The sequence below is a fragment of the Oxyura jamaicensis genome, chromosome 1 (assembly GCF_011077185.1).
Source record: "Oxyura jamaicensis isolate SHBP4307 breed ruddy duck chromosome 1, BPBGC_Ojam_1.0, whole genome shotgun sequence".
NCBI classification, from domain to species: domain Eukaryota; kingdom Metazoa; phylum Chordata; class Aves; order Anseriformes; family Anatidae; genus Oxyura; species Oxyura jamaicensis.
This window is the reverse complement of record NC_048893.1, coordinates 162,273,145-162,300,977: the sequence shown is the minus strand read 5'-3', so window position 1 is coordinate 162,300,977 and position 27,833 is coordinate 162,273,145. Positions and strand designations below refer to the sequence as shown.

Here is a 27,833-nt window from a genome sequence, read left to right as displayed (position 1 = left end):
GTCAAACATTTTAGGAAAAAATACTAGTTTTTAAAGCTTAAAAGCTGTGATCTAATAAAATGGCCAGGGCTCTACTGCAGGGTGCCCGCACAGTGAATTAAGAGTGTAGGACCTTGGGAATTAATGTTTAACAAAAAAAAGTGTCTCTTTCCATTTTTAAAATACAAATTTTAGAGTTCTTGCCTATGCTTTGAGTGGCCATCTCATAAGCAAAATAGTGAAAACGGACTTTTTATAAATACGCTCAGACACATACTTCACAGTCTGGCTCCCCGATGGCTTTTTCAGTGTGCTTCCGACTACATGAAATCTGGCCTTTGGCAGATTTTTTGGGAAACGGATTCAAAAATGAGGTTTATGAATAGAAAACACCCTGTCAGTTCCTTGTTGTATAATACTGCATAAGCTCAGGTACAGTTATTGACACAAATGACTGTGCCACTAACTCATTTGAAAGAGGGTCTGTCTTCTGGATAACTGTTCACAGCCATATATGCTAAAACAACCTTGGAATCTACCTGGAAGCTTGTTGCAAATAGGATAGATTGATGCTATGGTTTGCTTCCCATGTGCAACTGCATCTTATTAAGTGGATTGTAATAACTTTCTTGTGAATGGCCCCTGTGTTTAACAGTGTACATTTAAAATAGTCTTGAGTTGAAAAAGGCATGAATGAACGTGCCAAAACTATATTTGAGAGAGTAGGTTGTATTCATCTAGGTAGGCACAGACGAAAGGGAGGGGAAGGAGCACTACTGGCATGCCTGCATCAGGATATTTGGGAGCATTGCGGGAGTTAATCACTTCCAGGCTCATTTCTGCCTTTAAAAATGTTGTGTTAAATCTTCTGGTTCTGGTGTAATGCAAGTTATCTCAGTTCTGAAGCTATGCTATGCTTAATATAAAACTTGTCAGCTTTTTTTCCAAACTGCAGGCTTATACTGGCTCATTCATTCCACTGTTCTGACAGGGTCAGATACAGTGGTGACATAGAGTTGCTTCTTTGTGCATATGGGAAGCACTGTTATTCAGGACAGCAACATAATTTTTGCAGACATGTGATGTATAATTTAAACATGAGAAGAGTAGTGTTACTTCCTCTGGCGTCAAGGGACTGTATACAGGGGAGAGCAACAATTGAGAACAACTGTACTTCGCTTTCTGTATGATTAGGAATATGGGAAGGAAGTCACTTCAGTTTTTATCCAACTTCAATATCTGCAAAAGATTCAGGATAATGTCATGGGAAATAGCATCTAAATCTTGACAAAACTAGAAGGCTAGATAAGGGTTTCTCCTCTTAGCAATGAAATGTATAACCCAAAGTTACACTAAAGAAGAATAATCAGAAGAGGATGAAATAATTTAGGATAGGGATTCAGAATTAGTATACTGTAATTTAGAATCATTGTTTAAATACTTAAATGAAGAAAACTCTTTCCTATAATAAGACACTGTTGCAAGTGCTAATAACTAAAAAAGGTTAGATTATCACTAGCTGCCCTTTGACTTGATGGTAGAATTCAGTGTCATGAACGGAAAGAAGACTGAGAAATTACAAAAGCATAGGACTCTTGTTCATTACATTTTACATGTCTAACAATTTCGCTTTATTTTAACAGTGAACGGGATGCATTTGAACATGAATTGTCAGAACTCAGAAGAAAATATGAAATATTAGAGGTGTCTCATAAAGCACAAGCTAAAGAAAGAAATGATTTATCAAAAGAGGTAAACTGTAAATTTCGTATTTCAGTAACTGTCTCTTTCTTCAACTCAGGAGTTTGATTCTTTGTCTAGTCAAGTCTGTAAGCATCTGTAGGACCATGGAATAATTTATATTAAGATGGCCCTTGGGAGGCCAGCTGGTCCAACCCCTCCATGCAGGCTAGAGCCACTTTAGGTCAGGTTGTTTACCGCTTTGTCAAGTTTTTAATGTCTCTAAGGGTGGGGATTCCGTGGCTTTTCAGGGCAACCCATTCCATTGTTTGTCTATCCTCTTTGTGAAAAAATCTTGGTACTAGTCAGAGGTGTTGTGGCTGTTGCTATTGCCTGTTGTCCTGTCACTGTGCACTTCTGAGAGTCTGCCCCTGTTTCTGTGTTCCAGATGAAGATAACAATACAGATAAATAGAAGATAACATACAGATGAAGATAACAATAAGATTTTCCCTGTCCAGAATTCTCTGCTGGCAGCTAGGGAAGGAAGAAGGGGAAAACAAACAAAGAAACAAAACCCTGTTCTTTGAGTCCCTTCACGTGTTGTGGCCTATGACCATTTTGGCAGAGTTCTGGTCTTGGTCCAGTATGCTAATGTCTATCTTTATGGGGAGCCCAAAATGGGACAAAGCCCCAAGGTACATGGCTTTCTTTGCTGTCAGGATGCAATTCTGGCTTATGTTCAATTTGTTCAACCTCTTACTTACCTATGCAAGCCATATCTTGCTGGATTTACCATAAAGGGGCAAAATGTTTATTATGGGAGGCAGCTGAAAGCTATGCAAAAGTCCAAGTAAATGACACTAACAGCTGTTTGCCCATCCAGGGAGCCAGCCTTGTCAGGTTTGCCAGACACAGGCACAGTTTGACTTTGGTAAATCCATGCTAGTTGTTTCTAGTCACCTATTCTTCCGTATGCATGGACATGGCTGATTTGCTTCATAATCTTTGAAGGGACTGAGATTAGGCTTGACCAAGCCATAGTCCTTATGTCCTTACGTAGTCCAACCGCTTGGTCCATACCTTGAAGATGTATTCCAGTTGTCAGAAGGCTTTCTTACTTGCTGTGGTCTTCCAAGCAGGAGAGCACCCTCACCAGTGATATTGGCCAGCTCCTTCAGCATTGTTCATATGCTTTGCGTTTTTCCCTAGGTGTGTGTACATGCCGTGTTCCTAGCTCTCTAGCTCACTCTTCATTTCAGTCTTCCAAAGGCTGAATGCTGTGAGTATGCCCTCTCTATCAAAAGGTGCAAAACCAGTTATAATTTAGTTTAAATCTTTCTGACCAGTAGTGACGATAGGGCAGAGCTACCCTATGGCTTATGTTTTGTCATGTATGTGGAATACACAGTTTTCTCTTCTTTGTGACTCTTAGGTAAACGAAACATTACTGACTTTTCCTTCACTTTGTAGAACTTAGGACTGTGTCAGGAATAAAAACACCGGTATTCTGGACCTCCTCTTTCTATGATACTTTCTATTGATGAGAAGAATTCCAGTGCTGCTTGCCTTTTGGGCAGGACTGTCTACTAGGCTGGTAGACTTCTTTTTCCGAAGTGTCTCCATTAGTCTTTGAAAGTGTTTCTGTTGGGAAGATGAATAAATGCCTTGTCAGATACAGAGGGATTCTCACCTTTCTTAGGGTTCTAGTGAGTTCTGATTCCCATTAGGTCAGTCACTTCACGCAAGTCTCAGACATTGCCATCTCATGGCACTAGTATTTCACAACGAAATTCCGCTCTAAAGACCTTCCAAGAGCCAGAGGCCTGATAGGTCAAGAGAAACGTTTCTTTGTTGCCTCTCAGTTCATTAATTTATTCATCCAAGAGGCACAGTGGTTCAGTGATAGCACCCTATGGAGCACGTATGATAACTTTTGGGTCAAGAAACTCAGAAACACATATAGTTAGTGTTTCCAAATCCACTGTCTCATCTATAGGATTTGGTTGCTTATGCCACTACAAGCTTCCATTGCTTAGTATCCATTATCACTATTTCTGCATCTAGATTGTTTATAGAGAGGATTTGTTCACTGAGCCTTCAGGATTAGTGTTTTACCTTAAGTTAGCTAGTTAGGAGTGAATCATCCAGAACTTTAAAAATCACTAAAGGGTTTTTCTCTTCATCTGGGGTAATATAACATTGCAACAGCTTTTCAGGAGGGAAAAAGGTGGTGTTTTGTTTTTGCTTTACTGAATCTCAAGAAAGAAACTTTATCAGTTTCTATTACCATTGTCTAATTTTCAGGTGATTTGTAGCTCAGTGCAACTTCAGTGCAAAACTAAGGCTACTTTTCAAGCTGGGTTTATGTATAGAAATCTTACCAGGAAACACCAAAAAGAATAGGGAAACGATTGGCTGTTCTGAATAAATCTTGTGAATTTTATTTTCTTTTAATGCGATACGTAAGAGACACTGAATGAGAAGGTTACTCTCGAGTCCTGTACTCGTCTGGGCAAGAATCAAGTGGAGAATCTCTGTGTGCTGACAGTGGCATAATGAGACCAATTACTTCCTAGAAAATTCAAAGGAGGTTGTGTTCCTTAGGGTCTCTGAACAGTGCTAAAGATTAAATGGTGACTATACCTACCACTTAAGAGAGTACTCTTCTGCCTGATTTTGCAGGTAGCCATAGAGAACTGAAAAAAAATGGGGAACAAGTTGATGTTTTGTTAGAAATTCTTTTATTTTCTCTTCTATAGCATTCTAAAGGCTTTGTGAAGTTGTTTGTTCATTGATGTTTTAGCATTGTAAGAGGATATCAAAATGCAGGTCTGTTTTCATCATGCAACAATGGCCAAGAAAGTATTGTCATGTACATAGAGATGCATGTAGGCATCAAAGGCTGAAGTGTAGCAGCAATAACATTTTTTCATTAATTTTATACTAAGTAAATCTGAAAGGGAATAAAAGTAGTACTAATTTAAACTAAAATACCACTTCAAGCATAAGTGTTTATACAGTACATATTCCAGGGGAGGGAGGAGTAGGAGGGGGTAGGAACTCCTACATTTTCTTCAAGTAGTAATCCATAACATCTGTTATCACTGTAGATGGTACATATAACATGTTACTTTGAGAGGGTATTTTTGTGTGTTTTTTTTCCCCATTAAAGTATAGAACAGGCATTTACACCTTACCCACAGTGGTGTTCATGTTCAGCAAGTGGTCAAATAGAGAGAACTGTGCCTTAAGAATTCTTTTCCCTATGCGTTTTCAGATGCTAAACTACCTGCTTCATGTGGTTTACTCAAATTTCTCACGCTAGTAACCTTTTCGTGCTTTTATGACTGAGGAGACACTAATTCTATCTAAAATGTGTACAGAATGTTTTAATGTCTTTGGGGACATGTTTCTCATAAGTTATTCGTTTCTCATTCTTTTAACTTGACATGTGACATCCTTGGGAGCTTACACTCTAAAATTACTGGAGTTGATAAAAGTGCCTTTTACTATTGTTTACAGAATTGGACCACTCTTTACCAGTGTCACTGTGCTCTGTGGTTGTTCTCTGATGACGTTAATATCAAATAGATGTGGAGACCAGTTACAGCTATCTGTAGCAATGCTTTGCTAAACAAAGGTGAAAACAAAGGATGCATAACCTTCCTTGCCCTTGGTCCTGGCCTGGAACATTACTTTGTCCATGACAATCATAGTTCAACCCAAGAACTATCAGTTTTGCCTTTTCTTTATTGAGCAGTAATGAATCTGTTGCCTTTAAACCCTTCACTTCTATTTCTGAGAGTATTGTAGCCAGTATGATGATGGGTTTGTACCAACAATCATATTATTATGTATCATTTCTGATTTAGTACTATCAGTATCATTCAGTACAGTCACTATTCAATAGCTAACTGTTATATACATACACAGGAATATTAAGGGGCACTTTACACCTCTTCAGGTGCCAACTATCAAAAATAATGAAAATTCATAAAATTGAAATTTTATTCAAGTCTTTTTTGAGTGTTGAGCTTCACCAACTTAAACATTATTATATATTTTTTTTTCAGTTTGGGTGTTTCGTAGAAGAGAGTCAAAAGGAAAAAATCAATATGTGTATTTTGGTTAAATATTTATCTACAAGGTCATGTTATAGTGTTCTTTTTAATGCCTTTTATAGCTGACAACCATACAACAATCCCTAAACCTGTTGCAAAAAGATAAAGATTATCTTAATCGCCAGAACATGGAGCTTAGTGTTCGCTGTGCACATGAAGAAGATCGTCTTGAAAGACTTCAGGTTCAGTTAGAGGATGCCAAAAAAGCTAGAGAAGAAATGTATGAAAAATATGTTGCATCCAGGTAAGCTAGTGTGTGTTCACTTCTGTCAGGCAGTCAAATTATTTAACTTTTACCTCGTTTCTTGCACAAATCCTGTTTAAAAATAAAAATTCTTAGCCTCCAGAAAACTAGCCTATATTTGTGTAACTAGAAATAGAATGCTACTCTTGGTTTTAATGTGTTTTTATACATAAGGAAAATTTTCTTAAAACTTTGATATAAGACTACAGCAGTGAAGGTTTCAGTATTGAAAGCTTGCGGCAACGATGCTCTTCTCTGTATATAGAGATTAAGTAAGGTAACTAAGTAATTGCAAAAAAGAAAAAATATTCTAAGTGCATGTTTCACCTCTTTCATTACCAAATGACCTTTATTAAAAACAGGAATATTTGAAAGATAATCTAAACCATTTTTATAGAACAAAATATATTTAATTTTCACAAATGTTTAAAATAGGACATAGTTTCATATGAGCTCTCAGTCTTTCGAATCTCAAGTCTGAATACAGATATTCTAACAGTAGCCTTGAGGAACAAATTGATCATTGTATGCTAGTCAATGTGGTAAATAGTATCAAATTTTTATGCTATTTGAATTGTTATTGGCATATGCACAGGATGTCAAATAGGAAATACTACATTATTTACCAATATGTCTTGCTACATATATAGTACTATACTATAAAGCTTCAGACAACATTTAGATTTTTCTTATTCAAAATTAAAGGTAATCCAGTTCATGGATCATCTACATTTCCCTACATCTAGATGACAAAAATACTATTTCAAAATTTACCCCAAAATGATATCAGGTATTTGCCTGAATATGTAATTCATTAATGAACATACAGCCATTCTTTTGGTTAGCAAGGTCCTTAGCAAAACAGCTGTGGGTTGGATGAAAGTCCTCTTGAGCTTAGAGTATGAAGCCAGTTCAACTTTCCTTCCTTTTATTTGAATCGGCAAGATGCAAACAACATCTATAAATCTTGTGTCCTTTCATAACTAAGATGAAGCGTCCTAAATATGACTCTCCTATAATACAACTAAAAGACAAATTGTAATCTAAATGGAAATATAAGAGCACTCTACTGAAATTACCAGCTATGGGGTTCCAGTCCGTATTGCTTATCAGAAGTCTGTCTAGTATTAAGTATTACTCCTTTCGCTACAGCTGCTTCAGCAGCAACTCAGTGTTCATTAAAAGGTTCTTGGCAGGTCTGTCGAGCTATTTACTTAGAATATTTCCTTTAAACAAGTGGTATCACTTGTTTATTTTAGTTACCATAAAAATAAGTGTCACTTTTAACTTTCATCTGGTGACGTCACTGGGGGTGTTCAGGGCTCTTGCAGATTCTTCTAAAATTTTCAGTGAACCTTCCTGACTTTTAACAGTCTTGCTACTGGAGAGGAAGTATAATTTCTGCAACTGTAGAAATGATATTTAGTTATGGTAATAGCAAGTAGTAACGATAATAGCAAGTCGTTGCCATCTGAATACAAAGAAGATGATAATGCTAGTTGATGCTTTAAGAATTGTGTCCTGGTCTTCAGCATTTGTTCCATTTCTATGTATTGAGCTATGTAACATATACAGAACTGGAAAAAAAAAATTCTAATGTACACTTCAGTACAGAGTGCTTTTGGGGTCATTAACTTCTGTATTGTATCAAAGATCTTCACAAAATACCTTGCTATAGAGTGGTGCACTTGAGTAAGGAAGGGAGAAATATTTAGTTTGAAGAGCCACCTCAAATTCAGCGTCTTAATTTTTTAAAAAAAAAAAAAAAAAAGTCATGAAAAGCTGAACAGCATACATTCTGTAATATGTAAATCATTTCATGCTTTTATTTAATTCAGTGGAAGTTTTTGGCCAGTTCAGGTACCGATTTCTAAAAAGTAACAGCTATTCCACAATTGGAAATCCAAAGGAATCTAAAACCTTTTATGGCTGTAAATGCATATTTCTTCATGTATGTGCTTTTATTTCCAGACCTGTAATGGCTACCAGTGGCTTCGTTGTGGATTGATTATTCTTGAACAGTAGTTAAGTGTCAGTATTACTCTGAAATGAGATGATTTATCCTGGAATCTTCTGATGTCTGCTACTTAAAATATATTTATTTATTTTAGTTAATTTATTTGTAACATTGACAGGATAAATAAGTAAATCTTTTTATTTCACAGATTTCAACAGCATGTAATCTTCAGTGTTTCTTACAATGTTTTACCCTTAGGATGAGGTGTAAATAGCACACAACAAAATCTTGCAGTATGGCAGTATTGTAGTTATTAAGTTTACTGACCCTTACCTTTATGAAGAAGCTAGAAAACGTTGGGAAGTAACTAAAAATCCTTTCAAGTGGTTAATTAATATAAACACTCATGTAGAGGGTGACAAAGGATTTCTGCATGAATGTTAAACATAATGTTGCATGATAAATCAATGCCAAATGCATCAAACTTTACATATTGTAAAGTTTGTTCCTGGTAAAATTTTCAGTAAATTTGCAAAGCAATGTTGCTTAGAAGACATACTAGCCTAAGTGGCAGGAAAAGAGTAAGAATCAAAATAAACTTTAAAACGTACTTGTACTGCTGCACCTGAAGCTTTGATATTTTGGCCATGCAATTAATTTTAAATTCCCATGTCATTTTATGTGTTTATTTATAGGGACCACTATAAAACAGAATATGAAAAGAGACTTCATGAGGAGTTGGAACAATTAAGACTGAAAACAAATCAAGAAATAGAACAACTTCGAAGCACTTCAAAAGAGATGTATGAACGTGAAAACAGGTAGATAAGATGTGGCAATAAGCTTATTAAAATAGAAACTTGCAAGTACTGTTTTGTGTTGAGGTACAATATTAGTTGACTGGCTTTATGAGAGATTAACAAAATGAGAGAAATTAAATTCACTTATAAAATTAATGAAAATCTTGTAAAAGCTAACAAGAAACAATTTGGTTTGGTAAAGATAACCATATTACATTTATTATGAAATGACTGACATTAACAATGTTAATGAAAAGAAATATTAAAACTCATCTTGTAGATAAACATTAGTGGTTTGAAATTTGTTTAGATGTACAATGTTAGTTAATTCATACAAAATGTGTTGATTTACCTGTCATGATGTATGGACAGTCTTGAAACTGTGCCAGGAAACTAGAAAGGAAGGTACTGATGCAGAACGCAAAGCTGGGGAAAAAAAAAAAAAAAAGGTAGAAACCAGGAAGACTTTGATACACTTCTAAAATCAATCTGTTTGAGACTTAGAGCATTATCATTCACAAAAGCATTCATTTCTTGTAAATGATAAAATCTTTTTTTAAAGGAGATCCTAGTCCTGCAAAGAGCCGTGGACTGAATTCTGTATTTTGTCTTGTCTTGTTAAATTCCATGGAATTATGTGTGGTGTTAGGCATATATGTAAGTCTTTAGGGTCTTGGACTTTTGGTGCTATATTTATTTTTGAGCTTGTTTTTTTTTTTTTTTTTTTTTTTTTTTTTGCCACTTGTACCACTTTAAAACAGGAGGAGCCACTCAACTATTCACTATAAACTCATTGTGTCTTGTGTGGAGAAGAAAATAACTATAATAAAAAGATATTTGTGGCATTAGCATCTGTTCTTCTAATAGGTAGCTTTGTTATTGCTCTGAAGAGTGGAAAAAAAAGCATGACTTCTGCTGTCTGTCTTCCAGGCAACTGAAAGTTTCTAATTAAAAATACTGCATCACTCTGTAGTTTTGCAAGTGTGAGTAAAATGTATGTATGCACATATACATACACACCACTTCCTCTGTTCAAATCTGTCTTGAGTTACAAAGAATTATTAGAATGTGGGTTGAGTTTTGACATTGGTCTGTGTATCACTGAAAAAAAAAAAAAAAAATTGAAGGAAATCTTGTTTGCATCTGGAAGCAATTTACTCAACTTCTTTTTCCGCACTTTGAAATAATTACTTTTGAAGTGTAAATCGCTTATATTTGACTTCATATTTCACAAGAAAAATGATTTCTAGTGCTTGCTCTTTTTATAAAATAATTTCTAAAAAATTTCACCAAAAGATGGTGCTTTCCCCTCAGTGTTGAGACAGATGGAAGCCCAAATTAGGAGCAAAACAGTTTGAAGTGAAATAATGTGATGTGATAAGATGCTGATTGACTGTGACTGAAAATAAAACTAATGTGATGGTTTTATCTTAAGCTCAGAGCATAGAAAGGTATTAAAACTAAACTAATCTTATATTTAACTCTTTTCCTTCTCACTTTGAGAAGTCTGACAGGACTGATGTTTTCCTTGAATTTATTGATGGTTGATTTACCCTTGGTTGAGTCAGTCCAAGAAGCTAAAATAAGGTGTGGGGTGGGATCCAATAGAAGTGTGATAGAAACCAGAAGGAAACACCAACAATATGCAAAACCTATATGACTAACTGGGATTTATTATTTTTGTTGCTATATATGAAAGTAATGTGAATTGTAACGGATAGGCATATAGACAGACAGCTCTCTATTGCGCTATCAGAATTGAATTAGGTAGTTAAGATCAGTCAGTAGTAATCCATGAAACAAAAGTATTTTTCCTAACAGAATATTGACAGAATACTTCTGTTTCCTTCAGAAATTTGAGAGAAGCAAGAGATAATGCTGTTTCTGAAAAAGAAAGAGCAGTTATTGCTGAAAAGGATGCTTTAAGAAAATATGACCAACTCTTAGACCAGTAAGTATACTTTAAAAATGCATATAAATAAATCTAAAGGTGTGAGTACACCTATATCCAAGGAGTTTTAGGTAAGAGGAATGACTGGTTTGGCTTTCTGCTTATGAAGAATAATTTCAGTTGCAAAAATTTTGTTTAAATGAGTTCACAGATTTAATTTTAGTAGTAACTTTTTTTCCGTTACCAGTGCAGTAACAATGTGAATGCTTGATTCACCTTGTACAATCCTGTAAAGACATGCAACCTTAATTATGCCTCTTGTAGAAAGAAAAGGTATATTTCATACTGCGTTGTAGCAGTGCTTAAACTCTGAACCTCTTATTTTTCTTTAGTTGAAAGTAGAAAACATCTTCCATGATGACTTCAATTAATAATTTCTCTAAAAATGTGGATAGAGAGCAGTAGTCATAAACTATTAAGCTTGCTATATGCTTCTTCTCTTACTGCTCCCTTTCCTCCCTCTTTCATAGTCAGTGTATAAAATACAGGGTCCTTACAAACTTATAGTGCAGTTCACATGGGTATAGGGGAACTGAGACTGATTCTCTACCTTCTTGCTCTACCTTCTTGCTCTGCAGCACCTTGTATTTACTTTTTGTAAATTTAGGATATCAGCTATTATTAGTAAATTATGGCATATTTAAGAACTATTGACCATAATCAAAATTGTTCAGGGTATGTTTGTCATATGGCCTTAATTTTGGGGCTTTTTTTGTTTAATTGTTTAGTGTACATCTTTTTTTCCAAAAAGAAAAGGTCGGTGCACTAACCAAGTGTGCCACCCTGTCATCTACTCAAAGGAAGTGCTTATGTGAACTTTTTTTTTTCTTGGAGTTGTTTTTAATTGCACATAGTAATCACACGAAGTGTTAATTTAAGCACAAATGCAAATTATTGAAAGCTTTATGTTTTTTATGCAAAACTCCTGCATTACAGTGGCAATACTAGTGAAGAAACAGCACTGCCCCAACATTAACCACAAAGGACTGAAAAAAATGTCAGCACCATCTTATGGTGTGAAACATGAGGTATAGTTCTAGAGTAAACAGGGTGGATTAGGGGACATGACATTCATACTCAGCTTCAGGGGTTTGACTTCACGTTGATTCTAGTTCGGGCTGAAAGTATTATAGGTGTCTTAGATTCTACAACAAGAATTCAGTTAGCAAACTTTGATATGACAGCTCTGGCATAAAAATCAAAGTATAGAAATCAAAGCTGGTTGACTGGGCACAACCAGGAAACTTGGTTCAAAACTCCTCCTGAACCAAACTGAAATGCTAGTATAAGTCAACCGTATGTTTCTGATGAGATTCACAGCTTTCACTGTGTTATGACTCACCATGACTCACAGAACTCATATCTAACTAGAAACTCTTCTGAAAAATAGGTCCATCTTATGATAATTTGAATGCGTACACTTTCTTGTTTTTAATGGAAGTACCAACTTTATAATTCTTACTATATTTACAAATTTAAAAGCCATGTAAGAAATATTTTTCTATTCTGCTGTACTCCCTTTTTATATGATGTGTCACCTTTTTCATACCGTTGTTTTTTTGAGAAGGGAAGATACCCTGTAATCAGAAACATAAGAAATAATTTTGAAAGTTTTTTAGAAATAAGCTTCCCCCTTTAAAGGGGAAAAATAAGAAAACTAGTAACTTGCTATTTGTCATCATCTTGATAAATGCTCATGCCTCCATCCTACTGTAACTTTTTTCTCCAATTAAGTTCTCCAATTAAGTTCTCCAATTAAGTAAAACTCTTCTTTCTTCCCTTTAAACAAGTTGATGAGTGCTGGTGTTGGAGCTCAAGGAATTAGGTTACTCCACAGATGACTATGCTTTTTAAAGAAGAAAATTCTGCTTGACACAATTAAAAAGACGTACTTCTTTAAAAAGTAGGTCTCTCTTTAAAACTGTATCCCTGCTAACCACAGTACAGGTGTCAAGACTGTGGCTTTTTATGTATTCCAAATTATCTACCCTAATGAATTGCAAAGTAGCAAGTTGGCATGATGAGATGGAATAAATAACTTAAGACCCCAAAGTCTGAGGTTACTGTGGACTGAAATATGATGGTTTTGTGGAACAACAAAAAAAATCTAATATAAGCAGAACCCCCAACAATAAAAATGGGCATTTGCATTGTCCAATTCTATATTTAAGTGATCATAACAGCTAGTTCTGCTTTATTAAAAACAAGGTGACTCATCGTAGTTACCACTGGTATCATAATCTGTATAAACAAACATGTCTGAAAGCTTCAAAAGTATGTGGAATGTTGACTGGCCTGAATTCTGGTTAAAGCCCCTGGCAAATCTTGTGATCAGAAGTGTAACTAATAGCCAATTTTCTAGTCAAGTGCAGTTATTTTCATTCTGCTTACTGATTCTGTGATAGCTTTTTGTAAATAGCTGGTTATGAACCCCAATAAAATACTGAAGTGATAGTATTTGTGGAAGTGTTACATCGATAAACAATTGGTCGTTTTGACCTCAAAGTAGATTGCTGTGATGTCAGGATGTAATTTTTGTTGCTCTTCTTGCTAATATACAGATGTGAATTCTGTGTGAGAATGTGCATTTCATTTACATGTAACAATGAAAGAACGGGTTTGATATTTTGGCTTAAACTGTGGTCAGTGTTACATGTTGATGACCAAATGGAGACATTTTCACTTTGCTTCAAACTGCTCATAGTGTGACTGAGAAAATATCAAATTTTAAAGCTATGTTAACTCAATAGAAAGTCTCTGGGTTGAATGAGGAGAGCAACTCTAATAGTTCCATCTACTACTACACAGCTAAGTGTAGATGCTAAATATGTTCTAACTCTTCCTTCTTTTCAATATTTCTCAAGTGTTGTTTTGAAAATATTGACTGTTATCCTTTTAGTAGTCCTTGCTAGCAAGAGGGCAGGAACGTAACTGAAAAACAGAACAAGAACAGCGTTGCTGCCTATTGCTTTTTTTCTACTAGTTAAATTTCCTAATTTCATATAAGATTAGAGGTCAAAATGAAATGGCTCCCATGGCAGGGTATTCAAAGTGGAATCCAAAGTCTAATATGGGGTAAACTCATGCAAGAGCACTTCACCTCAGGGTATATTACAAGAGCTGCCTCTTGCCTTTGATTATTCACTTCCTTTAAAACTTAAGGAGTGTAATTTCTTTTTCCAGAACTGTACAGCTTAGCTTTATTTGTGGAAACTGTCCAAAACAAACCAAAAAAAATCAGAATCACTGGGAATACAAGGGAAATCCCTAGATGGTGTGATTTTTTTAAATTTTTTTTTTTTTTTAGAAGATCTTATTTTTCTTAGTGACCAAACAAGAAAATTAGTATTCCGCTATGGGAAGTTCATTGCTGCTAATGTGATGTACTACTCCAGGTGATTTTCTTTTTCTGTTTTTGGAATGATAAAATGAGATGTGTAGAAAAATGGAGAAATTAATAAATATGCAGTAAAAAGAACATTTAAGAAAACTTTGTAATGGCAATAGTGTTCCTTCAACCTTGCAGTAGGCACTATTTAAAAAAAAAAAAAAAACTGTTTTAGGAAAGCTAATGAAAGGCTTAAATTACTGCCTCTGTCTATGAGGAAGTAAGATATTTTTAAGCATGTACGTGTGGCTTATTTTTTTTAGTGTATTTAAATATGCAAAGATGTTGAAAGGGCATTTTAATATGATGTTTTTACAGTTGGGTTGAGTAAAGTCAGGATGATGACTACAAAAAATAGTTTAGTCTTAGGCTTGTTGTATAAAGACTTTGAAAGATTTTGGCTTATTATGTAAACATTTCTGGATATATTTATATAGCTCGTCCATTTAAAACTATTACTTAAGTAATTAATAATCTCTTAAGGGAGGAAAACACATCTAGGAGTATCTTTAGTGTTTCTACTTAGAAGTGCCTTTCTCAAATAAAGAGTGCAATAGAATAAAAAGTTAGGTAGTTGTAAGTAGAAAAGAAAAAAAAACTGTAAAGAGTTCTCCGTATGGTGGTGTTAACCTACATAACGCTTTCCAGTCAGGTGCAGGGCATATATATGTTTTAAAGACTTAGTCTGCCCTTGAATCTTCAATATTTGAATCTTTTTTCCCCCCTTTTGTCTGGTCTTTGTAAAGATAGTTCTTACTTCTAGAATTCATTTGGAGGTGAGATTAATGCTATCTGGCTTTAGTCATCTGTCTTAAACTTTGTAGATGATCAGGAGAGGTGATCAATCCTGTTTATAAAATGGGTATTTAAATTAAGTGAAATGAAGATCCTTATACATTTTGTATTAATTTTAAACAAGCCTAGAGACTACTATTTTAGATGATAAAATAATTGGATAAATTTACTGAGTAAATAAATGTTTCTTTTCGTTTAGAGTCTGTGAGTATGCAGGAATGTCGTGATTTAAATTAGCATTTGATGCATTATACATTTATTTTTAATAGAAACATGAAAAGTAATTATTTGCCCCTTTTACTAACATGTTTTAATAATCTGGATGTTGATGACTGCAGTCACAGGAGTCTAATCTTAAAATGATTAAGTCAATGTAATTTACTGCTCATATTTAAATAAGAACCTATAACCTCTTCAAAAATGTTTGTATAAAATATTTTAATCAATTAATTAAAAATAACAACCTTCAGGCCTAAAGTTTTCTTTGCCAAAGCTGCCATAACCCAATATAAAAACTACTGCCATAACCTTTTACTCCCTAGACATGACCGCTACTTTTATATATGAAGTACTTTATAATCCTGTGCATTGAAGAGATCTTGAAGTAGATCTTGAAAATTACTACTGCTTAAAATTTTCAGTTTCAATTAACATCAGTAGTATTTTCTAAAATACTTTTGTGTTGTAATAACCATTTGTTGTTGCTCTGATAATTTGACTTCTATAGCCTGATGTGTGTATCTTCATCAAAGATTTAACAAAGATTTAACATCAAAGATTTAACAAATCTTTGATAACACCAAAGATTTGTATCAGATTAAAGCTGAGCCATTTCCTGTCATTGTTAGACCTAGTCTAGATTTCAGCCATAGTCCATGTAACTACTACGCACTTCCCATTAAAAACTGCCTTCATCTTCTGATGAGAAAGATAATTACAGGGTGCAGCTAAAGGGTAAGATGGAGATGTCATGGAAATTGCTGAAATACACCTTCTTTGAAGCTCAGAATCAATGCAAAGAAAGCAGTGAAAGAAGGAGTGGTAGAATGATAAAGAAGCAAAGAAAAAGTCAGTTTCCTGGGAGACTAGGTCTGGTTTGTTTTCAGACTGTAGAATTAGCACTGAAATCTGTAATAAAAGGAATTGTGTGCATCCGTGATTTCTGCCGAAATGCCTACTCTTTTTTTTTTCCCCTTCTGAGGATACATTTCCATAGGCTTTACATCGCTGCTCTCTAAAATGACTCTCTTTCTATAATGTTTCTGTGTAAAAAAAAAAAAAAAAAAAAAAAAAAGTCTGACACCTCAAAGCTTACTTCAGATTCCACTGTAAGTGGAAAGAATTTTAATAAACAAAAGGAAAAAACTTAATTAGCTGATTTGATCAAATACACAGGTTGTAGCATTGGGAAGACTGCACGCTTGCTAGGGCATGCCTAGCAATCTTTGCGTGTTCACTTATAGGCATATCAACATTTTGCATTCTCAGCTAAGATAGCATCCTTCCAGGATCAATGCTTTAAGCCCATAACCAGTCACTGTAGCTGTGTTGAATGATAAGCACTAGGTAGAGAATTGCCAGGTTAAGACTCACAGGAACTACAAATTAGGCTGATAGCTGGCATTTGTGAGCTTTGTTACATCTGGAACACAGTCTTTCACATTTATTCTCTTACTCTGCATGAAATGTTCAATGACTATAGCTCTAGAAATCTTTCAACTGAAGTTCGATTTGGTACAGCTGTTAAGAAATAATTCTCACAAAATATTAAGGATAGCTTGGGAAGGTTGTAATACCAAAATATACTCATATTGTTTCCCTAATTAAGACTACAATTTTATAAAGATTTTCCTTAAAGTATACATACGTGTTTTACCTATTCAATTCTTGCTAGACCTAATCTTAAAACATTAAGGTTAATAAAAGCAAAGTGTTGAAATCCTGTGGTGGCTATTATGCTGAGTACCTAAGAAACTATTTACTCTTTCAGGTGTTTATGTTTTTTTGATAGCCTGGGAAGACTGAAGGTGTATCAATGTCCTTTTAGAACAACTTCAAAAGCTGTCGTAAGATCCTTCAAGAGGCATTCTATATGAGGGTGCTGCTGCTTAGTCATCTTATGCATCTTGAATTATAGGGATGAAAATTCCACTGCAGGCCATGATTTTCATATGATTGTTAGTATTTACACACACATTTTTTTGTGATTCATAATGTACAGCTTGTTAATGATGTGCACTGGCAATCAGCAAATAGTGTCTCTTCACAACTTCAAATGATGTTTCAGGTGCTAAAAGTTTACATGGGCTCAAAGGGAGACTGAAAAAGCTACTAAAGTAGAAACCACATCCATCTCAGCTAATTTTTAGCTAATTCTTGAGATAGAAATAGTTGGACACTAGTGGGAGAACTTAGGGAGAGATGCAAAGTACACAGACATCTTACTTGCTCTTCTCAAAACACACGCTTCTGGCTCTAGTTGGAGACAGGATTACCAGGCTCCATGGACCTTTCTTCAGATACGCTACAGCTATGCAATGTTGAACAGAAGTTGTAAAATACTGCGTTCTTACTGTTCGCTTTGTGTCCCTTTGAAAAGTCTAGGCTGGATGTAATGACAAGATAAATGAAAGCATTTTTCTGATGATGCTTTTAATGTGTTGGGTTATTTTTTTGATTGCTACATATATCAGGTTATATATGCAAATATATTATTTCTGGAGTGTTTCTAACCATCTGATCTTGAAGAAATTTCAGTGTGAAGACTCTAGCAGTATTAGGCAGCCCAAAAGATTAACAATTCAATGGCAGATGAGAATATAAACTGTTTAAAAGGAAACTCCACAATTTTTAGAATACAGAAGAAAAGCAACTCACAAATAACATGACCATATATACCTGCAGTGCTTATTAGTTGCATATGTCTACCAAAGTTGTGTATTATAATTCCGTTTCAAAAGCTAAATTATTTAAAGCAGGGATATTGTATTTTCTGTATGGCTATGAATATTTTGATATTCAAATAATGGTTATTTAGTTATTATATTTCAGCTTACTAAAACTATAGAAGTTCTCTTTTAATAGTATATTGTAAATAAAATAACAGAAAATAGCACATCTGAAAATTCTAACCACTGTACAACAGTGTGGGGGATGATTTTGTGTAGCTTGATATGTAGCTAACACAGATAAGCACAAAAATATGTGCCTGTACTTGAATATGTACCGTAAAATTAGTTGTCTCAATTACTATGATTTTCAGGCACTCATTTAACTATTACAGTTTTCTAGTATTTTAGCAAATGACTGGGAATATGAAGATTTTGTTGTATAATCCATCTTTTTTTCCACTGCCTTAGATGTCCTGCAGCTTTTTTTTCTGTTAAGTATGTCCTCAGTGTTACTCAAAATTTTGACAATCTGTTTGTAAAATCAGAAGTTATGAACATAAGGTCTTCTGTAAGTGTTTTTTTCTGTATGTGTATTTCCATATAACATCCAGAGCATTTTGGTAAAACCCTAAGTAAAGTTCAGGGTGAACTAGACGGTTAACGGTATAGACTTCTTCAGTCCTGGTGTCTCAGTAACCATAAAGGTTCTAGCATCAGTGGGTGATTACCTTCTGGAATTACCTTCTGAATCTGTGACTATGTTATGGATATCATCTGGAAGAAGATATGATGCTGTGCTCTTGTCTGGACAACTAACTGTTCAAGAGCAGTTTGCCTGAAGAGGTTCTTATGTGGTCTAAGAAAGGAAGCTTTATGATTTTACAGATGAATGCTGAACTCATGCGAGACTTCCTGAAGTGTTAGACATGGAGATTAACATTTATTAGAGCTTTGGGCTGAATTTTGGGCAGAGCTTGCCTTTGCAGAATCAAATTAAAACCATTGATAAAATGTCAGGTATAAATGGGAAGCCTAACTCTTCTGCTCCTGGCCGGTTCCTTACTTGCATGGTGCTGATACCCGTTACCTGTAAGCCGCTCTCATGAAAAAGGAAAACAATAGCATATTGTTCTGTAATTGAGGGTAGCCAGTCTGTTTGACAGATATTCTGTAAACGAAGAACCATCATGCTGTGTTCACGAACACTACCAAAACAGTGAGTATCAGTGAGCCAAGGTACTTTCAGACTATAAGCTGCAGGGAGCTGTTTGCCTTTGACGTTGATGCCTCCAGTACTGAATGCCTAATTGATCTTAATCATACTGAGGCCTTCGCAAAGGAGAGGTATGGTATTTGCATGTAGTGCTCACAACTGATGAAACCATTGTTTGAGTCCTTGGCAGCCTGTTTGCTGCTTTCTCTCTTCATGAGATTGACTTCTCCAGTTCCTTGACAGGAGAGAACAGGAAAACCAGGGCTGAAGGACTGACATCTCTTTTGCATGATCTTGTTTCTAGATGTTTCCTCAAGAATGTATCCCAGTTTTTGTCAGGTTTGGCTCAGAGTTGTTTACATTCAGGGACACCAGTGAATTGTTTTGAAACTATATGCCATCAGCACTAAAGTACTGCATCATATTTTGGGTAGTGGGAAGGCCATGTCCTTTAGGCCATGCACCATTTCCTCAGTGGAAAGCCATTTAGGTATTTTCTGGAGCTGTTTGCATTTCTAGCTAAATGATCTAAAGGCACAATTGTGTCTGCTTGTGTGACTCTGTAATTCTGTAAGAATATTCTATGAAACCACAGGACTGAGTGTGCACTTAATGCTTGATATGCATAGTTAACCAGAGTTCAAGAGCTTGCTAAAGAATACCTCGATCCTAGATAGCTGCAGAGTCCTTATGTGACACATTAGCAGCATTTTTAGCAAACATTGTGCAGCTATAGTGGCACTTAGATGTGACACGATGCTTGAATCCTGGGGACACCAAAAGTGTAGTACTTCTTTGAGTTATTCGTGATATCAGTGAGTGTACAATTGTTAAGTGTTTTTTATAGAAAAAAAAAGTTACTTTAGCAAGAGGGCCTAGAGAGGGGGCCTCTTGAGAGGGCCTCTGAGAGCAGCATTACATAAAAGTGGATAGGTTTAAAAAAAAAAAAAAAAAAAGGAAAGTGGATGAGTCTATTTGCATATCTTTTCTAATATTTAAATTATATATATATATGCTCAAAATGATGCAACTTATAGCTGGTATTGTAACAAATACTACTGCATGTATATGTACATAGTTTAAGCTTTGATGTGGAATTTTGTCATCTGGAATTGTTTTCATGGATATTCTGATTGTTTCATGGAAGGTGTCCATTGCCGTGGATAAACAGATATAAAAGTGCAGTGATTCATCTGATTCATTCCTTCTGAAATTTTGCTTAATGTTTGTTGTGTTTTCTTTGAGATATTAACCTTTTCCTTCCTGGGAATATAATCTAGATCATAAGCTTCAAGATGGTTCAGAAAGTTTCATCTTTCCATTTCACCTTGGATGCATTATACTGAACTGGCTGTGGGTTGTAGAGAGAGGATGAAGTTTTCCCATTCAAATCCACGTGGGAAAGGGAGAAAGTTTTGGAGTGTGTGTGTGTGCGCAATATGGTACTGTAAGTAGGTGAGTTAGAAGCCCTAGTTCTCTTCACGCTCACTAACTTCAGGCATTTAACTGACTCTCAAATCCCCAGCTATACTCAATAGAGACTGTTTCTCTTCACAGTAGAGGATAAACAGGGTGTGACCAATCTAAATCTTGTGCCTCTTTAAGGTGAAACATGGATTGATACATTAATTTTAAGCTTTGTACATCTAAAACTGCGTGATGGAAGATTGCCTTATTTCTGTTACATGTTCATTGAGGACATTTTTTGTTGTTGTTCTTACATGTGGGGTACTTTTTTTATAAGCTAGTGGGACTGGGTTTTCAAGTTTTAGTTCTTTCCCTTATGACACACTGTTCCCATTCATAGGTTGGAATTCTGGGTTTGATTTCTGTGTTATGTCAGTTCTGGGCATTTTTCAAAGTATTATATACACATTGATGAATGGGGTAAATTTGTCAAGTTTGTTTTCTTGGAGCTGGATGACAGTCTCTATTCAAAGGAAGAAAAAACTTTTTAAAGTAGTGCATTTGCTGTAAGGTACTCGCATTATTAAAACATGCAGATGAACAGAAGGTAGTTGACATGTTATGAGTTAGAAAAGACCTACCTTGTGGATATTTGTTTGCCTGCCGATCCTCCTCCTGCACTTTTTTCTTTAACTTTGTAAAATAATCAAATCTTCATTTTTGTCCTTTGTCTCAAATGGCTATCTGTTTATACAAAATTATTAAACATTTTTAATTTAGCCATTAAAATAAGTAAAAATATTGCAACCTCCTCTATTATAAAATTGATATCTTTTGGCAAAATTATTTGTGAATTATTTTTAAAGACATTTTTTACATTTATCTTTGCAAGTCTCTTTTGTAATGCCAGATGTCTAAACCTTTTCATAAACTTCAGTTAAAAGAAGCATATTTTCCATCATTATTTTAAAATATAATGTTTACTGGAAGGGAAGTCTAGTGAATTCCCACAGATGAAGTGTGAGTGCATTTCTCCCACTTGTAAATGAGTTCTTATTTCCTACAGTACATAATCTGGTACCACAATGAGTCATTTTCAACATGTTTTAGTTTAGCTTCTAAAACATTTTAAAACTTGGCAGATACATATAAATGAATGTTGCATCCAGTTTTAGAAACTGCTTCCAAATAATATTTTACTAACATGATGACTGTGAATAGACCTTTTAGAATGCAGAAGTGTCCTTTGTGATAAGCCTAAAAGCATTTGGCAAGGTCTTATTTTCATTTTTTTACCTTCAGCACGTTTCAGTTTAACCATTCCGTAAAACAGGAGAATACTTGGGTGAAAGATCCTTAAGTTTTACAAGCAGAGCACTGTAAATGGAGTATTTTAACCAGACAAATGATAGATTTCTTTGCAAATGGAACTTTGCAATTTCATGCTGATTTATTTTTCAATTTTAGTTTTGTTTCAAAACAAATAGAGTGCTATCTCTGTTTTAATGACATTGTTTTGTCATATGTCATTCCACACTTTAATCTGTTCCCTGATGTGTAACCTTGAAAATTCAAATAATAGAAAAGAACTCAAGATTAAATAGTTCATATGATTAAAAGGGTGTTATGAGTAATGGGGGTGGAATGGGAGGAAAATGGGGGAAGGCAGAACAAGCATATTTATATTAAAAAAAAAAAAAAATACTCCAAATTACCATTGTTCCATTTGTGAGAGAGTTTCTTTTCCATTTATCTGTTACTTAAATAATATTTTTTATTTTAAATTTTCTTTCCTGGCTTCCTGGTATCTGGAAAATTTATTGTAATGGGAGCTTGAATACTTTGCTCAGATGTTGATGCTCTGTGTTTAGACACAGTTACGTTTCTGCAATCTGGATTTGAATACCACCCTAAATTTTCTCCAGTTGTTGGTGGCATTTTTGTTAGTATAATATTCACAGTAGGGATAACTGTGCAAGTCTGTGATTCTCTGTTCCAACTAACCATCTGCTTGTTGTCCACAATACAACACGATGTTATCAGTAAGTTGTTCTTACTGTAATTGCTACCCCTAAAAATCTCTTTAGCTTTTTATTAGATTTAGGAGAAGATGCAGGAAACATTTAAAACATTTAGAACTTGGATTACTAAGGCTTTCATTGTATAGATTTCCTGGAATCCTTTTTTCCCTTGGTTGTGTGGTGTAACAAAGGACACCTATTTCAAAACCCTCCTTACTCCCACCCCCAATTGGTCTTAAATATACTTAACTTTTCATCAGGAAGAATGTCAAAAAAGGGGGAAGGAGTTAATTTCGGGGATCAAAAGTCAATTATTTTGTCAGACAAAACATGAGACATTCTTCTCCTTCCATTATAAAGTTGTTATGAAACTTGCAGAAGATTTATGATAGGCAAAAGAAGAGGAAAGGTAGTAAAGATGAGGAGTGGGGAAAGCCCTAAAGTGCATGAAAAAGAGATGAGACAAAAGAGCAGTCATGAAAATTTCACTGAGTGGGATTCACCTGAATGTAAAATATGCCGTGCATTTTTCCAGTCTTTCTCTTGGCAGACTGGACAAAGAGACAACTGTTGCATGAAGGGAATAGGTGAGTTGAAGGCAGTGTGGTGGTGATGGTGGTAGAGTCTATTTCTCTGTTCTGCACATGTGGTTACTTCTGTGTGGCTTCTGTGTGGCTATTTCCAGAGGTAGAAATTGTAAATCTTTTCAGTGTAAAGTTGTATGCATTTTGTTCAGTATAAGGTGAACATCTTACAGTTCTTTTTTCCAGGCTGATACTTTACCAGAACCCTCGAAATATATATATATATATATATATATATATATATGTGTGTGTGTGTGTGTGTGTGTGTGTATACTTGGGATGTCATTTTGGTTTATACCACTGGTTCAGAATTATGTTGCATTTTTTTATTTGTTTTGTTTTAATGTAATACTGTTAGACTTTGGATGAATTTGAACATATTTTTTTTTTTTGAGAAAGGTAAGTGTAGCATGGATTTGTGTACAGCTTTTACTGTTGCTGGCAGTGGTTAGACTGTTGTCTAACTTCACATGCCTGCCCTGAGATGAAGTTGCTTCTCTTCGTTGACCTAAAATATAAAGGAAGTCTACGTGACTAGCTTGGATGTAGATACTCATGTTGTAAACATCTGAAGCTAGCAGAAGTGAGTCCCACTTGTCTTTTCTGAGTGAAATTAGTTATATATAATCCTTTTTCTCAAATTAATGTTTTTTAGAGGTTTTACTGTTCAACGTTGCTTGGGAAGAAGAATGTTAAAACAGAATCTTTAAGCATATATTAGCTATTGGTCATAAAATTAAATATTTTCATTGTGAAGTATGATAACTTTTTTTAATGAACTCTGCTGTATTCCACGATTAGGAAAGACAGAGTGACAGAAGTTCATTGACATTATGAAGGTCTGTGGCTGTGATTATACAGAGGATTAGATTTGGTTAATAAAACTACAAAAGGCAGGAAGACAACATGTTCCTTCAAAATTTTCAGTCTTGGATATTTTGCAGTAACTCTTAGAAAGTCCACACCCAAGTGAAGAGGAAGCTTGTGTTTCTCTTTTTAGAGAAAAGGGGAGAAAGGACAGAAAACAAATGGACAATACACCATAGTGCTTCTGTATTATAAAATAGGTGGAGGTCTTTTTGGGTCTAAATGTGTAACAGCACCATTAACCAAAGTATGCCATAACTGTACTTGAAATTCAGTACATCATTGATGAGTACAGGGTTCGCACGTACTAATGGTTTTCCAGGAGGTTGTCATAGTGATATCTGGGGGCAGATTTTCCGTGACTAGATTCCATGGAAGTCTTACCAATACCTCCTGTTCTCAAGCACCACCTAACCTCAGAGGCACTTAAAATCAGCCTGCATTCCAAATTGGAGCACATCTAGATAGAGGTCTGTGTGCATGCTCGGAAGTCTTCTGGTTTGGAAAGCTAAGTACTTATTTTGATATGAATAGGGAGGTGCTTGAACTCTGTTCAAGTCCCTGAAGGGTGTTTTTTATTAGATTGTAGCTAACATGCAAAAGCATTGAGTTCACTCACGAATGCTGTTAGAAGTGGAGATAAGTGCTACACTTGCCTCTTCTTTAATGTGCTGTGAGCACTCACCCAGAAAGTTTAAGACCTGGATCCTTTTCCTTTGTCTCCCTGCTGTTGGTGTTACCTGGATGTTAGGCCAATTTGCCTAGACTTATTGGCAGCAAGTGCTGCTACGAGTTGACCTGTGCTTAAGAAAAATATCACAATAGAACAGCTTTTGGGTTTTGTGTTTGGTTGCTTTTTGTTGTTGTTTTATTTGTTGTGAAAGCCAATCAGAGAAATCTGCACAAAATCATAAAAATACAATTAAAATACAAGTTTTAGAAAAGTTATATTAGCATGCTTTAGCTGTGCTAATTGCCTCTTCGCATTTCGTTTCCCATTGTTAAAAATAAAAGTGGGTATCGGTAATAGAAAAGTTACTTGTAAGGTTTATATACATAACTTGAGAGTGACCCTGCAAGGTCATTCTTTTGTCATTGCATGTAACTTTTTTTTTCATAAATTAAACTAATCTCCACTATTCCTAATGGAAGATACTTTAATTATAAGTGTTTATAAGGAGTTTTAATTCCTGTTCTAATGTTTTTTATTTTGTTGTTGTTGTGGGGGTGATGATTTTTTTTTTTTTTTCTGGACTGTAATAAGTAGCTTCTAATGCCAGCATCAGTCCTTAAATTTCCGTTGTTCTGGCATCTTTCCTTCTCACTGCCCATTAAAGTCTTTGTCAGATTTGATTTTCCTAAACTGTAGCTTATCTCATGTCTCGTGGGATAGGTTTCTTGTTGTCTTGAACATCTGAGTAGCATTTTGTTTAATCTTGACCTTCCTTCAACACAGATAACTGGAAATCTGAAGTGTTCCACTGAATTTCCTACCGTATCTTGCACAATAACATACTTTCCCCTGGATGGACCTTAGTGATTCCTGGAATTGCATGTCTCTTGCATAGCTGGATCATGCTAATACTTTAGTTAACATGAGTTCATATAAAGTACCTAGATCCTTTTGGTCAGTCTTTTCTGTCTTCTAGGCATCTGGATTCTGGATGAAAAGAGCCATCATGTTTTCTAGCCCTGCTCTAAGTCCTGCATTTGTATATGCATTCTTCCTTGTTTTTATGGTTATGCTGCTAAATCAAGAATCACACTCTGACATATTAGAGAGGCATATTCTGGAAGATGTGCAATGTTTTTGCTTCATGTACTCAACGTGAGATACGACTAAATGTAGGTATACTGAGCATGGGTAATGCAAAGGAGTTGCAAATGTGAAAGGCAGTGGAACCTTGGTGAGCACAAGCACTGAGGTTTGGAGAACTATTCAGCTGAGCAAATGAAAATTGCTGCTGCAGGGCTCTCTTTTGACTGCAGTAACTAATTTTCACCAATTATACTCGATCTGCCTTACATGTGGATGGCTTAAGTCTTTCTAAACTTAGATTTACAAAATCACAGAATGGGTAAAATTCATAGGATCACAGAACAGCCTGTGTTGGAAGGGACCTTGAAAAATCATCTGGTGCAGTCTTCCGAGCCACTTTCAGGCTTTGAGAGAGGCTCCAGTCCCTTTGTTTATGCAGATTTTTGTTGGACTTTCTCCATTTTGTCTAAGTCTCTCTTGTACTGTTGGGCCCAGAACTGGACCCAGTACTCCAGGTGTGGTCTTACCAGTGCTGAGTAGAGGAGAAGGATCACTTCCTTTGACCTGCTGGTAAGACTTTGCCTAATGCAGTCCACGAAACCATAAGCCTTCTTAGAAACAAGGGTACACTGCTGACTCGCAATGAACTTAGTGTCCACCAGGACCCCCAGGTGTCCCTTTCTGCAGATCTGCTTTCCAGTTGGTCTCCTCCTAGCATGTACTGGTGCCTGGTGTTGTTCCTCCTCAGGTGCAGGACTCTGCACTTCTCCTTGTTGAACTGCAGCAGGTTCCTGTCAGCCCAATATCACCAACTTGCCCAGGTCCCTCCGGATGGCAGTACAACCCTTTGGTATAACGGATATTCCCCTCCTAATCCAACTAGACTGTGCCACTGATTGCCACCCCCTGCACCTGGCCACTCAGTTTTCAGTTCACCTCCCTCTTTTTACATGGCCTCTTCTATCAGCTTCTCTGTGAGGATTTTATGGGAGACAGCGTAAAAACCCAAACATAAGCATCCAAATTCCATATAGGGTATTCAGACATCCAGAAAACTGACATACATGACAAGAAGACATATAGAAGACTGCTGCTCCACTTCTGGAGCAGCAGTTACAGACTAGGTGGGATCCCAAAGTCATAGGGATGCCTGTGGGTGAGTAATTGAGTCAAACCTCTGAATTTTGTCAGGCTGAATCACAACTCTAAGCACATAATGAAGTGGGAGAATTATCCATATAGTCACCTTGCCATTGCTTATTGATAAAAGTATTCTTTATGTATTTTCTTAAAAAATTCATAGTCAAGCAGGGAGAAAAAGAACAGCAGCAAGATTTCTCACAATAATTGTAGTAACAGACTTGTGGATGAGTGAAAGTACAGGGAGAGGCCAAGTTGTATTCAAAAAGCAATAAAAACTGTCTAATTTTCTTGATTTAATCACTTTTTTGTCATTTTCTCTGGGATTGCAACCGTTGTATTGTAGTAGCCAGGAAGATAAACATCAATAGAGATAGTGATGCCAAAAATGTTTATTGTTGAATGTAGACTCTCCTTACTTGAATTCAAAGGCATCAGAGAAGGTACAGAAAAGCATTCAGGTGCAGAAATGCTTCATTGTTGGAGTCACTAGTTTCTCATTAGTTTTAAAAGAATTATAGTTAGCTACAAAAGAAATTATTATGCTCATGGTATGATGGACTCACTTTAACATGAAATGCACAGGGTATGTATTTATGGTGTGATACCTTAGTCACTGAACAGGCAAAATTAGTTTAATATTTTTATTATCTTTCCTTTACCTGCTTCTACTCAGAACTCTGCAGAAAAGAACTGTTGATATGTGTTAATTTTTTTTCCAAGTATTTATTTTCTTTATTGTCTTACAAGCGTGTAGCCAACATAGTAATTAACATATCATCTAGGCAAAAAATGGTGTCTTTGATATAGAAGCTATAGGTAGTAGTATAAAAAATTATACTATAAGAAACAATGTCATGGGAATATCAAGGAATCTATACTAATGTAACCCTTACAGCAGCTTCATAAAGAAAGCATTTGAAGCTTTATAAAATTGCCTTTAGCAAAATTCAGTTGATGTGAAATAGAAAACAGTCTTACCTTACCAAAGTAAGAGCATACTAGCTGTAAGTAGGTTTTGTTTCCATTTCCCT

The 27,833-nt window shown here is 35.5% G+C and overlaps 1 protein-coding gene across 2 annotated transcripts in view; it reads left to right on the top strand.

The window, feature by feature from the left end:
* The window catches only part of PIBF1 (progesterone immunomodulatory binding factor 1), a 123,215-nt gene that overhangs the window by 20,580 nt on the left and 74,802 nt on the right, over positions 1-27,833 (top strand). For both annotated transcript variants that reach the window (XM_035320754.1, XM_035320743.1), the window contains exons 6-9: positions 1,623-1,731; positions 5,845-6,026; positions 8,679-8,804; positions 10,636-10,734. In XM_035320754.1, the coding sequence (XP_035176645.1) occupies positions 1,623-1,731; positions 5,845-6,026; positions 8,679-8,804; positions 10,636-10,734 (516 nt within the window). The remainder of the gene's footprint in view (positions 1-1,622; positions 1,732-5,844; positions 6,027-8,678; positions 8,805-10,635; positions 10,735-27,833) is intronic.